Source organism: Giraffa tippelskirchi, chromosome 2 (assembly GCF_054371585.1).
Source record: "Giraffa tippelskirchi isolate mGirTip1 chromosome 2, T2T-mGirTip1v1.2.pri, whole genome shotgun sequence".
NCBI lineage: Eukaryota > Metazoa > Chordata > Mammalia > Artiodactyla > Giraffidae > Giraffa > Giraffa tippelskirchi.
The window spans coordinates 30,029,198-30,046,531 of record NC_137276.1 but is presented as its reverse complement, the minus strand read 5'-3'; the positions used below and the strand labels follow the sequence as shown (position 1 = coordinate 30,046,531).

At 37.5% G+C, this 17,334-nt stretch overlaps 1 protein-coding gene across 7 annotated transcripts in view; it reads left to right on the top strand.

Moving 5' to 3' along the window:
• The window catches only part of CUTC (cutC copper transporter), a 34,000-nt gene extending 21,745 nt beyond the window's left edge, over positions 1 to 12,255 (top strand). For 5 of the 7 annotated variants that reach the window (XM_081549106.1, XM_081549139.1, XM_081549098.1 and 2 more), the window contains 4 exons: positions 513 to 646; positions 7,088 to 7,115; positions 10,746 to 10,851; positions 11,757 to 12,255. In XM_081549106.1, the coding sequence (XP_081405232.1) occupies positions 513 to 646; positions 7,088 to 7,115; positions 10,746 to 10,851; positions 11,757 to 11,871 (383 nt within the window). In that variant the 3' untranslated portion in view covers positions 11,872 to 12,255. Of the gene's footprint in view, positions 1 to 512; positions 647 to 7,087; positions 7,116 to 10,745; positions 10,966 to 11,756 lie in introns of all 7 variants that reach the window. The other 2 variants (XR_014071040.1, XR_014071039.1) reach the window with 1 other exon arrangement.
• Positions 12,256 to 17,334: the final 5,079 nt, after the last annotated feature.

The window sequence follows — 17,334 nt, the reverse complement described above, 5'->3', positions numbered from 1 at the left end:
TTCGCTTCTAATCTGCATTTAAGTAAATGTATCTGTTCATATGTGTACCATCTAAAATGATCCTGCAGGGACTTCACTGGTGGTCCAGTAGCTAAAAGTCCATGCTCCCGATGCAGGGGACCTGGGTTCCATCCCTGGTCATGGAACTAGATCCAATATACTACAGCTAAGACAAATAAGTAAATTAAATAAATATTTTAAAAATAATAAAAGGATCCTGATACCACTAGTGGCATGCTGACTATGGTGTACTGGTAAACTGGTTCTCAGGAAAAAAGAGCCTCGATTTATAGCATTTGTTGATTTCTGTGGTTTAAATACTTCCACCTTGATTGATTTAAAGCTGGCAATGGATTAATAATCATGCTTGCAAAATTCATGAATATTTAGCAATTGACTCTTGTAAGCCAGGACAAGCTAGGTCTAGCATACCACTGTGGGTATACTACATTTTGGAAAGCACTGTATTAGAGAGATCTGTTCAAAATTCAAGTCAATTTTATTTATTTCAGCCTTTGACATGGTTCATGATCCAGTGGCAGCTCTAGAGACCCTCTTAACTTTGGGATTTGAACGAGTATTAACCAGTGGATGTGACAGTTCAGCCCTAGAAGGACTACCCCTAATAAAGCGACTCATAGATCAGGTACACATGATTTCTTTCCTTTCTTCCTAAGAGTCTGTGTGGTTACTTCTGATATTCTGTTGTTCCTAAGAGTCTGTTGTGGTTACTTCTGATATTCTTTTGTTTGGTGAGGTTGTGAAACTACATATTAACTAACTTTGTGGGTTACTCTGTAGCAAGCAGGCAGTAACATATAACTTTTATTTCTTTCACATAGCATTTTTAGTAACCAAGGCTCTTAACACCAAATTATAGACAGTGATTAAACAAACAGCTGATCTACTTTGGATAACCGCAGCAAATTTTACCTTTTTTCTGCCATCAGCATTGCACAGTTTAAGCTTCTTACTGTCAATCTGTGTACACTCAGGGGTTCCTGCATGAAATTTGAGAAAATTATCATTTGGAGGTGAATTCTAAAACTAGGACTTCCTTGGTAGTCCAGTGGTTAAGACTCCACACTTATACTGCAGGGGGCATGGGTTCCATCCCTGGTCAGGGAACTAAGATCCTCTGTGCCTCAGAGTGCAGCCAAAAAGAAAAATTCTAAAACTATTCTTCTCTCATCTCTCCCCAACTATCAAGGTAGGAGGAAATATGTTTATCTCATATGTGATTTCCTCTTGTGAGTTCGCATCATTTGTAGAACAGTCCGAAGATGGCTTTGTAATTGTATTAATAGTATGTCTGTTTTCTCACACCAGTCCAGAGACATCTAAATGAGTGAACATGGACTTGAGATGAGAATGGTCTGGATCTGAGAGAGGTTTGACATTTTCTGTGTAGTGTTGAGTGGACTACTAGCATTTAAGCCACTGTTGCCTCATATGTGAAATTGAGATAATTTTAATATCTTCTTTATAGGGTTGCTCTGAGAATTTATAGAGATAAGGTAGAAGTGGTAGAGTTAAGACATAATATGAAAGATAAGAAATGCTCTTGGTAAGAGCCTTGGCTTCCGTGGTGGCTCATTTGGTAAAGAGTCTGTCTGTAATGTGAGAGACCCAGATTCAATCCCTGGATGGGGACGATTCCTTGGAGAAGGAAATGGCAACCGACTCCAGTATTCTTGCCTGGATAATTCCACAGACAGAGAAGCCTGGTGGGCTACAGTCCATGCAGTCACAAAGAGTCAGACACGACTCAGCGACTAACACTTTCACTTTTACTTTCAAGAAATAATGTGAAAGATAAGAAATGCTCTTGGTAAGAGCCTTAGCAGAGTGCTTGATTTATGATACATATTAGTGTTTGTAATTATTATTTGTGGTTGTTCAGTTGTGAAGTCACATCCAACTCTTTGTGACCCCAGGGACAGCAGTACACCAGGCTCCCCTGTCCTTCACTATCTCCTGGAGTTTGCTCAAATTCATGTCCATTGAATCGGTAATTCTATCTAACTGTCTCGTCTTCTGCCCCCTTCTCCTTTTGTCTTTTCCCAGTATCAGGGTCTTTTCCAATGAATTGGCTCTTTGCATCAGGTGGCCAAAATATTGGAACTTCAGCATCAGTTCTTCCGAGCTTTCAGTGAATATTCAGGGTTGATTTCCTTTAGTACTGACTGGTTGACTTCCTTGTAGTCCAAGGGTCTGTTATTATTACTGCTATTATTAGTAATAATATTTAGTGTTTTTGTGTAGACATCTACTAATATTTACTTTTCTATAGTCATGAAAATAATTTTCAGAAATTTCACATGAGGATCAGATAAACTTTTCTAGGCAGCTTACTGGCTTTATAAATATTTATTGAGTATATATTAATGTGCAAGGGGTCTTCCCAGGTAGCACTAGTGGTAAAGAACCTGCCTGCCAATGCTGGAGACATAAGAGATGAGGGTTTGGTCCCTGGGTTGGGAAGATCCCCTGGAGGAGGGCATGGCAACCACTCCAGTATTCTTGCCTGGAGAATCCTTTGGACAGAGGGGCCTGGCAGACTACAGTCCATAGGGTCGCAAAGAGTTGAACATGACTGAAGCAACTTAGCACACACGCAAGGTGCAAGGCATTTGCAGCCAACTCGTTGGAAAAGACCCTGATGCTGGGAAAGATTGAAGGCAAAAGGAGAAGGGGACCATAGAGGATAAGATAGAAAGCTTCACCAACTCAATAGACATGAATCTGAGCAAACTCGGGGAGTTAGTGGTAGACAGAGGAGCCTGGCCTACTGCAGTCCAAGGGGTTGAAAACAGACACAACTTATGGACTGAACAACAGGCCATTTGTTCTATGCTGGTGGCCAGGGGGCGCGTGTGTGTGTGTGTGTGTGTGTAGTCACTAGTCTTGCAAACTAGTGCACAACAGGCACTTCTAATAGAGTACTATATTTTAAAAAAAGTACTGTAGAAGCACATTGAAGAGGAATTAACCCCAGATTTGAGGGGTTGGGATTCGCAGCAGTTACCTTCCCAGAAGAAAAGACATCCACACTAGAGTGTCTTTTTTTATCGAACATGCTGAATCTTTGTTGCTTCAAAGACTTAGCTCTAGTTGTGAAGAAAGGGAGCTATTATCTTGTTCCTGTGCTCAGGCTTCTCACTGCAATGGCTTTTCTTGTTATGGAACACAGGCTCTAGAGTGCTCAGGCTTCAGTAGTTGCAGCCCCTGGGCTCCATTGAGCATAGGCTCCATATTTGTGGCACGTGGGCTTAGTTGCTCTGCAGCATGTGGGATCTTCCAAGATCAGGGATCGAACCCATGTCTCCTGCATTGACAGGTGGAGTCTGTACCACTGAGCCACCAGGGAAGCCCCACTCTGCAATGTCTTACTCATTTAAAGGGTGATTAGTAGCCATCAGTCTAAACTGGAATGGGGAGAGGGAAAGTCAGGGGGATGCTCCTTGTAGACAAAATATGCAAAGGCCTAGAAACAAAAGTGAGCATAACTTATTAAGATATTAAAGAATGACTATAAAGTTGAATGTGAAGAGAAGAATACTGTCCAGAGCCTTTTAAACTATTTAAGAGTTTGCATTTTATCCTTGGTTCACTGGGGAAGCCTGAAGGGTTTTGAAATAGAAGAACTGATGAATCAGGTTTCCATTTTTTAATGGTTACACAGTATGGAATAGAGAATAATTGTCATAGTCATATGTTGCATTTTAAAATGTTGTGTGTGAGAAAGAGAGAGAGATACATTTGTAGTTTAGTCAGATGGCAGGAAGAGCTAAGTTAAATATTCTTATATACTAAATTCACTTTTTTAAGTAAAAATTATATAAGATGTACAGTGTGATATTTTGATTTTCATTCTGTAAATGTACAGAATAATACATATTCTGTATATGTAAATCTAAACATCACATTGTACACCTTAAATACATATAATCTTTACTTTAAAAAGTAAATTTAGTGTATAAGAATATTTAATACAGCTATGTACAACATGATATTTTGATTTACATATACAGAATGAAGGGGCTTCCCTGGTGGCTCAGTGGTAAAGAATCCACCAACCAATGCAAGAGATGATAGTTCAATCCCTGAGTCAGGAAGATCCCCTGGAGGAGGAAATGGCAACTCACTCCAGTATTCTTGCCGAGAAATTCCATGGACAGAAGACCCTAGTGGACTACAGTCCATGGAGTCACAGAGTTGGACACTACTGAGCATACAGGCATACAGAATGAAATGGTTCCAGTTAAGCTCATGTTCAACTGCTCATATAGTACACTTGTGTGGTACGTGTGTGCATTCGTGTCTGGTGAAAGTACCTGACATCTACACTCTTAGCAAAGTTTTAATATTCGGTACAGTTATATTGACTATAGTCATCATGCTATTCATTTGATCTCTAGACTTAATTCATCCTGTGTAGCAACTTTGTACTCTTTTTACCAACATCTTCCCATTTCCATCACCTCGCCACCCCTGGTAACCACCATTCTGTTCTCTGCTTCTTGTATTTTACTCTTCTAGCTTGCACATATAAGTAAGAGCATACTAATTTTACTTTTTTATTTTTCAGTTTTCACTCTGCTGGGTCTTTGGTGCTGAGCAGGATTTTGTCTAGTTGGGGCAAGCAGAGGCTACTCTGTAGTTGTGGGATGTGGGGTTCTCATTGCAGTGGCTTCTTTTGTTGCAGAACATGGACTTTAGGGTGCACAGGCTTCAGTAGTTGCAGCGTGTGGGCTTCAGTTGTTGAGGTTCCTGGGCTCTAGAGCACAGGCTCAGTAGTTGTGCCTCGCAGGCTTAGTTGCTCTGCAGCATATCAGATCTTCCTGGACCAGGGATCTAACCTGTGTCTCCTGCATCAGCAGGCAGATTCTTCACTACTGAGCCACCAAGGAAGCCCAACTTTACTTCTTGAAGCCGTTTTGTAGTTGTATAATATACTGGTCAAAGCATAGAATTTGGGATTAGAAAGGTTTATGTTTAAATCCTAGTTTTGCTATTTATTGGGCAAAAAACAATAGACTTGGGCAGTTTACCTAACCATCCTAAATTTGTTTCTTTACCTACAAAGTTGGATGAAGAGTGCCAGTTAGCATAGTAAAAGTGCCTACATCCTAGAATAGTTGTGGATTACTTCAGCATACATCTGACACTTAGTAAGTGCTTTATATTGGCAAGTCACTTTGATAGCCCAAGATAAGCATATAGTTCTAAATAATGTTTTATGAAAAGCCCCCCCAAAAATGATAAGGTTCATCTCTTCAAACATTTGTCCATATTTTGAAAAGCTTTCGGTTGGAAGAAACAGTTACAGTAAATATGACTTTTTTACTCCTAAACTCATTTCAGCTTTCTAGGTAGTAAATATTTAGTTTTGTGAGTATTTTGCTTTAGTATGTTTGAGGCTACTAAACAGCCTGTTTCACTTATTTCTCTAACAATTATTAAATTTTATGAAATAGCCTCCTCTCCCTTTTATTCTCTATTTCTTTGCTTAATTTTTTTTCATTGTATGTTTAAATATTTAGATTTTATAAATATACCTACCTGTTGTCTATTTTCGTTGAACATGAATACCCCATGAGAGTAGGAACTTACTCTTGCTCATCATGTCAGGGAGGAAAAACTTTTTCTTTACCCTCTTTTTTTAAAAAAGTGGACATTCTTACATTCAGTTTTTGAGATTCAACAAATAAACTAACAAAAGATAGATAAGCAAGAAAAAAAGATTGTGATTACATGTGTATGTATATTTGGGCATTCACAAAGAAATGTGACTCAAAGAGGTGCTTAGAATTTGGGGCTTATTATAAACCATCTTAATAGATGAAGAGGAGGGGATAGAGGGCACTTAGGGACTCAGAAGTGAAAGGAGAAAGTGCATTTATGGAAAAACAAATGACTTTTTGGAAAGGTAATTGGATCCTTAGAAGAACATATGGGAGACAGGATGGTTTTTTGATAATGTCTATTTGGCTGCGCTGCTGATGAGTTGCTCCTGCCGGGGGGACTTATGACAGTGGAGGTTGGTTTTTTGTTTTTGTTTTTGTTTTCAGTTCTTTGGGGAGGCTCTGCTTTTAGACAGGTAAGGAATTTGAGCTTTCAGCTCAAAATCATTTTTATACCACAGAGGCATGTTTTGGAGCCCTTCAATCACAGTTGTCCCCATACCTACAACAGTGTCTGGTACATGGTAGGCACTTAATTGTATTTGTTGGATGGATGGAGGAGTGAATCAAGTGACATTTCATATTTTTCATGATAGAGCAATGTGATCGGGGTTTTATTCTGCAAATTAGTGAGCTTGCTGTAGCATGTTATTTTTATTCTGTCATTATTACCTACCTGCTACTAGTGTTTCCATTGAGTATACATTTGTAAAAAGGGTGATTTTCTTTTGATTTTGAGTAATACTGAGTATATATCACCTAAATTTATTTAGGAAATATGATAAAAATTAGAATGAAAGTAAGGAGATTTCAATACCTATCTTCTGGAATTATCAGAAATTAAATCAATTCCTACAGTTCATTTTATTATTTAGTATCCAATAAAATGGACTTCTGGTGTTTTTTAATTGGTATAATATGCTAGGAAATTTATAGGATATAAATTCCTATATTTAGGATTTGAGGATATAGGATTTGAACAGATTTTTTCCCCCGGTAATTTACAGTTATGCTATATGCTTTCTTTTATACTGAAGTTTTATTTAAATTCAACTGCTTTCATTCCATTGCATGCCAAGAATTCAGAATTAGTGTTATTTTTCAGTAATAGCTTTTCTTAAGGTGATGTGATTATTTAGTATTTATATTTAGTTCTTCTATTCTTATGTTCATAACAGTACAAGTCTTTAAAGCAATACAATAAAATAACCTTTCTGGATAGAAGGAATTAGTATGCTGAGCATTTTACTTATGCATGATTCCAAAGAATTAGAAAAGATCTATTGAAATTAGATATTAGTAGTAATTTAGTATAGTTATTTTTCTGTTTTGCTGCCTTACTATCCCATGTAAGAGAAAGATATTAAAATTTACTTGTTTAATTTTTTTTATTTTTTCAGGCCAAAGGCAGGATTGTGGTAATGCCAGGTATGTATCTATCCATTTATTAGTGTAACACTGAAAATGCGAAGGAAGAGCAAAAGAGGCAGGACAATATGGGGAGAAGTATTAGCACATGGTGTTTAATTTTATTAAAATGTTTAAGATTGGGAGATCCTGACTGCAGTTTAGAACTTTGTGTGAGGTTTAGCTCAGAGAAGAGCAGATAAAGATTGGGATTTCTCCACATTTGCTTTCCCATAGTATACAGTCTTGTGAATGTAGGTGTTCATTTCTGGTGATGCTTACTTACCAAGTTTGATGCTGCTACACTGGATTAGGGCCACATGTCCTAGTTGGTGACAAAGTATAAGTAAACGTTTAGGTAATATCCCTGAATAATGTAATACTCAATTTTTAAAAAATCTCTGATGAGTAAATTCTTGTAGTCAGACAGTTGGATCACATACTCCTAATGATAACTGTAAGGTCAATTAAGTACATAATGGCTCATTAGAAGTCAGTCGTTTTTAAAGAATTAGATAAGCAGACCTAGATCCAGAATGAAATGAATATAAAGACAGTCTTAATTTTTTCTTACTAAATTTCTCAAACAGATAAAAAAAAGTAGAAAATAGCATATAAATACTCATGTACTCAATTTCTGTATTTAACATCTTGTCACATTTGTGTCATCTTTTTTTATCTTGAGGCATCTTAAATTAAATTAAAGGCATTGTGACACTTTATACTTCTCTTAAAAGGTGGCCAGGGGTGGGGGGGAGCATTTTAACCACATCGTGGGCATCTAACAACAATATCAGTATCACATCTATCAGAATAAACACTAATTCCCTAAAATACCATTTAATACTCAGCCAATATTAATGGTTCCCAGAATGTTTTTTATAGCTGATATGTTCAAACCAGGATCCAATCAAGGAATGAGGATTGCACTTGATTGTTATCTTTCTTAATATCTTTTAATTAGAAGTTTTCTTTTTCTGCTTAAAAAAAAAGACATTTAAAAAGTTTGAACCACTTACGCTATAAAATGTCCTAATTTCTGGTTTTATTGGATTGTTTCCTTTCAATATTGTTTAGCATGTATTTCCTAGTCTCTGTATTTCCTATAAACTGGTAGTTAGATCATCAGGCTTGATTAGATTCTGGTTAAATATTTTTGGTAGAAATAGTTCGCAGTAATTCTGTATACTTCACGTTTCATCAGAAGGCATATAATGTCTGGTTGGCTTAATACCAGTAATGCCAAGACTGACCAGGAGTCAAAATGGTGATGGTTAGATATAAGAAAACTTTTAAAAAAGGCCAAATAGAGGTATAGTGTCAGAATTTTAGGAAAGCTTTGACTTGTAGCAAGTTCCTGAAACATAAGCAGACAGAAAGCATGCATTATCTGTTAAATTGAGACCCTTAACAGATTAATCAGGGAATCTTAAAGAGACTTAATTGTGTCTGATGCATTTCCATTAAGACTAAATGTATTTAGTCTTGACGACTAATACCCACACTTAGACAGCTGTTAACTTAAGATTGCTTTTGAATTATATATAATTATTAAGTTATGTGCTATGTGCAAGGCACTACTTGGGATACAGAATTACATAAGAAACTACTTCCTCAAGAGGCTTATAGTCTTAAGTGAGATGATGTTATATCCAAAAGTATTTGTGATTATTTAACAAACCTTCCCAAGAAAATGCTGATTATATGCCAGGTTCTGTGGTAGATGTAAAAACACAGAAATGTATATGAAGTAATCCTTCTACTTGAGGAGCTTACTGAGTAGATCTATAAACAAATTACAATAATTTCATGTAAATAAATACCACCAAGTAAAAATTCCTGGGTAAATCAGCCTGAATGCCTAATAAGTGTCCACCTCTGGGAAATATAAAGATAAAACATAGCAGTTTCCCTCTAGGGGATTTTCATAATGAAGCTTATAATTTAGGCTCCAGTTCCCTTATCTTTATAAAGAGAAGGTATTGAACTAGTTGTTCTTTCAAGTCCCAACTGTTAACCTATGTTTGGGAAATGTATTACTTATGTTCTGATAACTGAGTAACATGTATTTCAGTGACCAGATATTCTGTTATTTGTTAGAAGGAAAAAACAAATATTTGTCTTTTAATCCTTACAACAAGTTTGTGAAGTAGGCAATATTATCCCTCTTTGATGAAAAAAATTGAGGCTCAGTGGACTTGAGTAATTTATCCAAGGCCACGTAGCTGTGAAGGGCCACAGTGGTAAAGCCAGGATTCTAATCTAAATCTGACCTCTCAGTCTGTTCTTTCTTAGGATTCAGTGGTATTTGTTGTTGTTGTACTGTATGACTAAAAAAAAAAAAAAAGTTAATGAGTCTGAAAGAGTGTGTAAGTCAAGTTATTTCAGCAACTTTAATGAGTCAGTTCAGTTCAGTCGCTCAGTCATGTCCAACTCTTTACAACCCCATGGACTGCAGCACACCTGGCTTCCCTGTCCATCACCAACTCCCGGAGCTTACTCAAACTCATGTCCATCGAGTCGGTGATGCCATCCAACCATCTCATCCTCTGTCATCCCCTTCTCCTCCTGCCTTCAATCTTTCCCAGCATCAGAGTCTTTTCCAGTGAGTCAGTTCTTTGGATCAGGTGGCCAAAGTATTGGAGTTTCAGCTTTAGCATCAGTCCTTCCAATGAATATTCGGGACTGATTTCCTTTAGGATGGACTGGTTGGATCTCCTTGCAGTCCAAGGGACTCTCAAGAGTCTTCTCCAACACCACAGTTCAAAAGCATCAATTCTTTGGCTCTCAGCTTTTTTATTTTCCAACTCTCACATCCATACATGACTACTGGAAAAACCATAGCCTTGTCTAGATGGACCTTTGTTGGCAAAGTAATGTCCCTGCTTTTTAATATGCTGTCTAGGTTGGTCATAATAAAGTTGATCTCAAGCAACTTTAATAGCTTGAGGTAAAAAATACATATTTTAACAGTCATCTAATCTGATATCAGTTCAGAATATAATCCTTTATATATAGACATTTAAAAGATTGTTCCTTAAAACAGATGAGTCATAAAATCCTTGATTATGCAATTTTAATAAACTAAAGTAGAATCAAATTCTGTAAAATGAAATTTAAAAATTGGCATTATAATAAACTCTGTAACACCTTGCATTGTTCCCATTTCCAGTGAAATCCATGTGTTATGGGCCAGAGAAAGAACCTTGGAGATGTTCTGTTTTTGTTTTTGATTTTGTTTTGAGGATTTCTCTTTGAGATACATTTCTGAGTCTTTGTTTTTGTGACTCCTTCCTCCTTTCCTTTTAATTTGATTTTGCTTTAATTAAAGGGAAGCAGCACTTGAGTACTCAATGATTTTCCTTGCCCCAGAGTAATCTTTTTGGATTTAAAATCAGTAACATAGAGCGTTGTTATACAAACCAATGGGCATGTTCTGTCATAAAGGTTCTTTGATCTTATCTTTTGTTCTCCAGAGTCTGCAGTCTTGTCTTTCATCATTTGTTTCTAAATTCATTTTAGCTGAGTAAGGAGAGAATATCAATGAGGAATTTCAGTATGAAGATTCCAAGTAGAGCTAGCAGTCATATTAGTCACTAAATTTTATTGAAAATCTATTCTATTTACTATATTACTTATTCTTTCCAACAGGGGGTGGCATAACAGATAGAAATCTGCAAAGGATCCTTGAGGGTTCAGGTGCTACAGAATTCCACTGTTCTGCTCGGTCGGCTAGAGATTCAGGAATGAAGTTTCGGTAAAAATGACTCCTTTGACTCCTACTAAAAGGAATGGGATTAATTTTTACTTCTCCAAATAGGAAAACCTTAGTTGATGGCATGATTAATGAATAGAATGTTGTGATTAGCGTGTAAGTATTAGTCATTTTTAAAGTTTTTTAACTGCATAGTGGCTCTTATCCTGCCTTAAATAAGGAGGCTCTTCCGAACATAGGCTAACCTCCAAATCTTTAAGGCTTTTCTGAACTTAGACCAGTTAATAGTAAACTCTAATTCAGCAACTAAGCTTCAGATGAAGTAGATATGTATGTGTGCCCATTCACCTATGATTTCCTTTAGCAAAGTTAATAACTATGGTAATAAGGATGGAAGAGCTGTAGTCCTTTTTATCTTTCCTACTGTTAATACTTGAATATTTCCTCACTTTTACTCTCTCTTTTTTTTAAAATTTTATTGTTTTTGACCATGCCTCACGGCTTGAGGAATCTTACTTCCCTGACCAAGGATTCAACCCACACCCTTGGCGATGAAAGCAGAGTCCTAACCACTGAACCACCAAGGAATTCCCTATTTTTAGTCATTTTATCACTTTTAAGGAATTTAAACTGTCATGTGTTTTCTATCATACTTGAGAGGACTCCTATAATTTAATAGTTAATTGATTATTTCTGTTTATAAGTTGGGGAAAATGAGATATAAAAGAAGCAAGAGCCTTAGTTTTATAATTCCAGATATAAAATCAAATATACTATCTGGTATATTTAGACACTAGGTGTTTCAAGTAATTAGTAAAATTTATGAAATATGTTAGTTCAGGGTCCTTGTTCTTGAGCCATGAAATCTACCCTAAAATGAAGTGCCAGTAGGAGGGTTCATTTAACAACTTATGTAATTATCTGTTTCTTTATTATTTCCATTGCAGAAATTCCTCTGTTGCTATGGGAGCCTCTCTTTCTAACTCAGAATATTCTCTAAAGGTTACAGATGTGACCCAAGTAAGGACTTTGAATGCTATTGCAAAGAATATTCTCGTTTAGCCAGACCTCTCTAAGAGACACGGATATCACCGGACAAAGATAGAAGAATAGTCTACAGTTCTCTATGACAGCTTTAACCTCTGGCCAGGACAGTCTGTCTTTATTTTGAGTCTTATATTACCATGGAGAATGTTTCCAAGAAGAAAAAGAACTTGAAACAGAGTACAGTCATTTTCTTTGCTTAATTTTGTCAGCCATCTCCATCATCATGGTTAAATCTGGCCTACGCTTCTTCTACAGACAGAGGTTTAAGTCTGTTTTCAGTGGAATTAATTGATGAACTGGGAAAGTTCAGCTGCAAGGTATGAACTCAAATATGACTTCATGGTCAACTCAGTAGCGATTATTTTGCCTTGTCATTGTAAAATAAAAATTGCCATTCTATTATGGTAGCATCTCTTATTCATACCCTGAATACAATATGTAGCCAAGTATTAGAGGGAGGAATTTTTGTTGTTTTTTAATTTTATTTTCTCTTTTTATTATGTACTTTTTGGATGTGTTACCCTGGGCAAGATGCAAAGGATATAAGTAAATGGTATAGCATAAAAATTTTCAGCCTTGGGAAGTAGGATGTAAAAGTTCCTAGACTTATAAAGGCCAGAAGTGATCATGTTGTTCATCAGGTTACTTCTGTCTCTGTCACCAGAAAGAGAAATGGCTTAACCATAAGGTTCATCTGACAATTTAGAAAGACCTGTAGTGAGAACTGGGGAGGTTAGGGAGGTTATCAGAATAACAGTTTCTTTCAGCTGAGGCCATAGATATGGAGAATGGATTCTAGTGATGAAAGATGTTTTTCCTATGAACAGGTCCTAAATGGTGAAATTCATTGCTAGCTTTTTTGTGACTTTCATATTATAATATCATTCTACACAACACCCCTCTGGTAATAGAACTGATGTTTCTGTATTAGGAGATTAACTGAATCATAATGTAGAGAACTTGGCCTTGGTCATGAAACTAGTTAATGGAGCCTCTTTAAATAGCATGCATAGATTTGGATACTAATGACTATATACTGAAAACCTTGCCTTTTTATTAATGTGTTGTTTCCCTCACTTTTAAATCTTAACTCCTTTCCTCACTTTTTCAGATACCATGTCAACATAGAGTATTTGCCAAGGAATTTATAAGAAATGAAAGATAAACTATTTAAAAACTAACAGTAACCTCAGTGTTTTCCATTAGTAGTGATTTCTGTTAACAGTTTTAATATTGGCTTTGGAGTATAGATACAGATATGTAAGTATCACATACACATGCACACATAGTCATGTTTAATATTTTGGCCTAACCCTCTGCCATGCTTGGATTTTACTCTATGATCCTTCAGATATAAGAGCAGGGTATGTTATCTCTATTTTATTTAAACAGAGTAACTAGGCATATGAGAGGTGCTATGAATTGCTCAAAATTTAATAACCAATTAATGTTATTTATGAGACTTAAATGCTAGACTATTAACCTCCAAGTCTTCTGCTTTAGGATGCTTCTAGAATGTGGATGTAGCACAGCGAGCTGTATTCCTGGACAAATCAGACACACTTGAAATCATTTCCTGGCTTCCAGTTTAAGTTAACTTAATTTTTTGAACTGTAATTCCTTTATTTGTAAATCAGGAGTAATAATTACGGTTTCTAGTTTAAGAATATATTAAAACACCAAGTACATAGTATGTGCCCATTAAATGTTTTTTTTTTCTAGGTTAGCTTTCTAGTATCAATCTTTGATAGTTTAAAAGTTTTTCCCAAGAAGCTAGGCATTGAGTACTGAAGCCAATATTTTGTGCCCTCCACTTCGTGAATATAAATGAAGCACAAGGTAACCACTTGTGAAAATGAAAGTGTTAGTCACTCAGTCGTGTCCCACTCTTTGCGACCTCATGGACTGTAGCCCACCAGTCTCCTCTGACCATGGAATTCTCTAGGCAAGAATATTGGAGTCGGTTGCCATTCCCCTCTCCAGGGAGTCTTCCCAACTCAGGGACTGAACCCAGGTCTCCTGCATTGCAGGCGAATTCTTCACTGTCTGAACCACCAGGGAAGCCCAAGGTAACGTCTTACCTTGATTTTATTTTCTACACCTAGTCCTATTTTAAAATATTTACTCATTATTTTATGTGTATATGTCCTCTCATCAATATTACAAGTAATTTGTGACTAGGGAACCATGCCTTCATATTTTTATGCATTTCTCATTTAAACCATCAAATTGCATATCCGTATTGATTTACTTTCTAGTGGAAAAAGAGCACTGGCTTCAGAGTCAGGACTTACTGACTTTGGTTACTATGCTGCTTATCTTCAGTTTGCCCCATCAAGATCCACTCTTTTCTGTAAACTGAGTCCAGCAACATAAAAGAGATTATACACTGTGACCTGATAGGATTTATACCAGGAATGCAAGGCTAGTATAACACTCAAGAATCAATGGTGTAATATGCCATTGATAGAATAAAGCACAAAAATCACATGGTCATCTCAATGTGGAAAAAGCATTTGACAAAATCTAACACCTTTTCATAATAAAACATTCAGCAAACTTGGAATAGAAAGGAACTTCCTCAACCTGGTAAAGAGCAACTATAAAAAAACAAAACAAAACAAAAGCAGAACATATAGCTAACATCAAACTTAATACTTTCTTCTTAAGATCAGGAACAAGACAGGATGTCCACTTTCACCACTTCTCCTCGACATTGTACTGCAGGCCCATAGCCAGGGCAGTTAGGCAAGAAAAAGAAATAAGCATCCAGATTAAAAAAAAAAGAAAGAAAACATCTTCTATATAGTTGCATACAGGTTTCTTAGGAGACAGATAAGGTGGTCTGGTATTCCTATCTCTCTAAGAATTTTCCACAGCTTGTTGTGATCCGCACAGTCAAAGGCTTTAGTATAGTCAGTGAAGGAGTAGATGTTGTTTTTGGAATTCAGGTCAAGAAGCAACAGTTAGAACCAGACATGGAACAACAGACTGGTTCAAAATTGGGAAAGGAGTACATCAAGACTATATCTTGTCACCTTGCTTATTTAACTTGTATGCAGAGTACATCATAGGACATGCTGGGCTGAATGACTCACAACCTGGAATCAAGATTGTCTAGAGGAATATCAGCAACCTCAGACATGTGAATGAGACCGCTCTAAGGCATAAAGCAAAGAGGAACTAAAGAGCCTTTTGATGAGAGTTAAAGAGGAGAGTGAAAAAATGGACTTAAAACTCAACATTCAAAAAACTAAGATCATGGCATCCAGTCCCATCAGTTCAGTTCAGTCGCTCAGTCGTGTCCGACTCTTTGCGACCCCATGAATCGCAGCATGCCAGGCCTCCCGGTCCATCACCAACCCTCGGGGTTTACCCAAACCCATGTCCATCGAGTTAGTGATGCCATCCAACCATCTTATCCTCTGTCGTCCCCTTCTCCTCCTGCCCCCAGTTCTTCCCAACATTAGGGTCTTTTCCAATGAGTCAACTCTTCGCATGAGGTGGCCAAAGTATTGGAGTTTCAGCTTCAACATCAGTCCTTCCAGTGAACACCCAGGACTGATCTCCTTTAGGATGGGCTGGTTGGATCTCCTTGCAGTCCAAGGGACTCTCAAGAGTCTTCTCCAACACCACAGTTTAAAAGCATCAATTCTTCGGCGCTCAGCTTTCTTCACCATCCAACTCTCACATCCATACGTGACCACTGGAAAAACCATAGCCTTGACTAGACGTACCTTTGTTGGCAAAGTAATGTCTCTGCTTTTAAATAAGCTGTCTAGGTTGGTCATAACTTTCTTTCCAAGGAGTAAGCGTCTTTTAATTTCATGGCTGCAATCACCATCAGCAGTGATTTTGGAGCCCCCCAAAATAAAGTCTGACACTGTTTCCACTGTTTCCCCATCTATTTCCCATGAAGTGATGGGACCAGATGCCATGATCTTAGTTTTCTGAACGTTGAGCTTTAAGCCAACTTTTTCACTCTCCTCTTTCACCTTCATCAAGAGGCTCTTTAGTTCTTCTTCACTTTCTGCCATAAGGGTGGTGTCATCCGCATATCTGAGGTTATTGATATTTCTCCCGGCAATCTTGATTCCAGCTTGTGTTTCTTCCAGCCCAGCGTTTCTCATGATGTACTCTGCATAGAAGTTAAATAAGCAGGGTGACAATACACAGCCTTGACGTACTCCTTTTCCTATTTGGAACCAGTCTGTTGTTCCATGTCCAGTTCTAACTGTTGCTTCCTGACCTGCATACAGGTTTCTCAAGAGACAGGTCAGATGGTCTGGTATTCCCATCTCTTTCAGAATTTTCCACAGTTTACTGTGATCCACACAGTCAAAGGCTTTGGCATAGTCAATAAAGCAGAAATAGATGTTTTTCTGGAACTCTCTTGCTTTTTCGATGATCCACCGGATGTTGGCAATTTGATCTCTGGTTCCTCTGCCTTTTCTAAAACCAGCTTGAACATCTGGAAGTTCATGGTTCACGTATTGCTGAAGCCTGGCTTGGAGAGTTTTGAGCATTACTTTACTAGCGTGTGAGATGAGTGCAATTGTGCGGTAGTTTCAGCATCCTTTGGCACGGCCTTTCTTTGGGATTGGAATGAAAACTGGCCTTTTCCAGTCCTGTGGCCACTGCTGTGTTTTCCAAATTTGCTGGCATATCGAGTGCAGCACTTTCACAGCATCATCTTTGAGGATTTGAAATAGCTCAACTGGCATTCCATCACCTCCACTAGCTTTGTTCGTAGTGATGCTTTCTAAGGCCCACTTAACTTCACATTCCAGGATGTCTGGCTCTAGGTGAGTAATCACACCATCGTGATTATCTGGGTCATGAAGATCTTTTTGGTACAGTTCTTCTGTGTATTCTTGCCATCTCTTCTTAATATCTTCTGCTTCTATTAGGTCCATACCATTTCTGTCCTTTATCGAGCCCATCTTTGTATGAAATGTTCCCTTGGTATCTCTAATTTTCTTGAAGAGATCTCTAGTCTTTCCCAATCTGTTGTTTTCCTCTATTTCTTTGCATTGATCGCTGAGGAAGGCTTTCTTATCTCTCCTTGCTATTCTTTGGAACTCTGCATTCAGATGGGAATATCTTTCCTTTTCTCCTTTGCTTTTCACTTCTCTTCTTTTCCCAGCTATTTGTAAGGCCTCCTCAGACAGCCATTGTCCCATCACTTCATGGAAAATAGGGCAAAAGTGGAAACTGTGACAGATTTTATTTCACTGGGCTCCAGAATCACTGCGGATGGTGGCTACAGTCACGAAATTAAAACTCTTGCTCCTTAGAAGAAAAGCCATGACAAACCTAGACAGCATATTAGGAAGGAGAGATATCATTTTGCCAACAAAGGTCCATATAGTCAAACTGTGGTTTTTCCAGTAGTCATATATGAATGTGAGAGTTGGACTATCAAGAAGGCTGAGCACCAAAGAATCGATGCTTTCAAATTGTGCTGGAAAACACTCT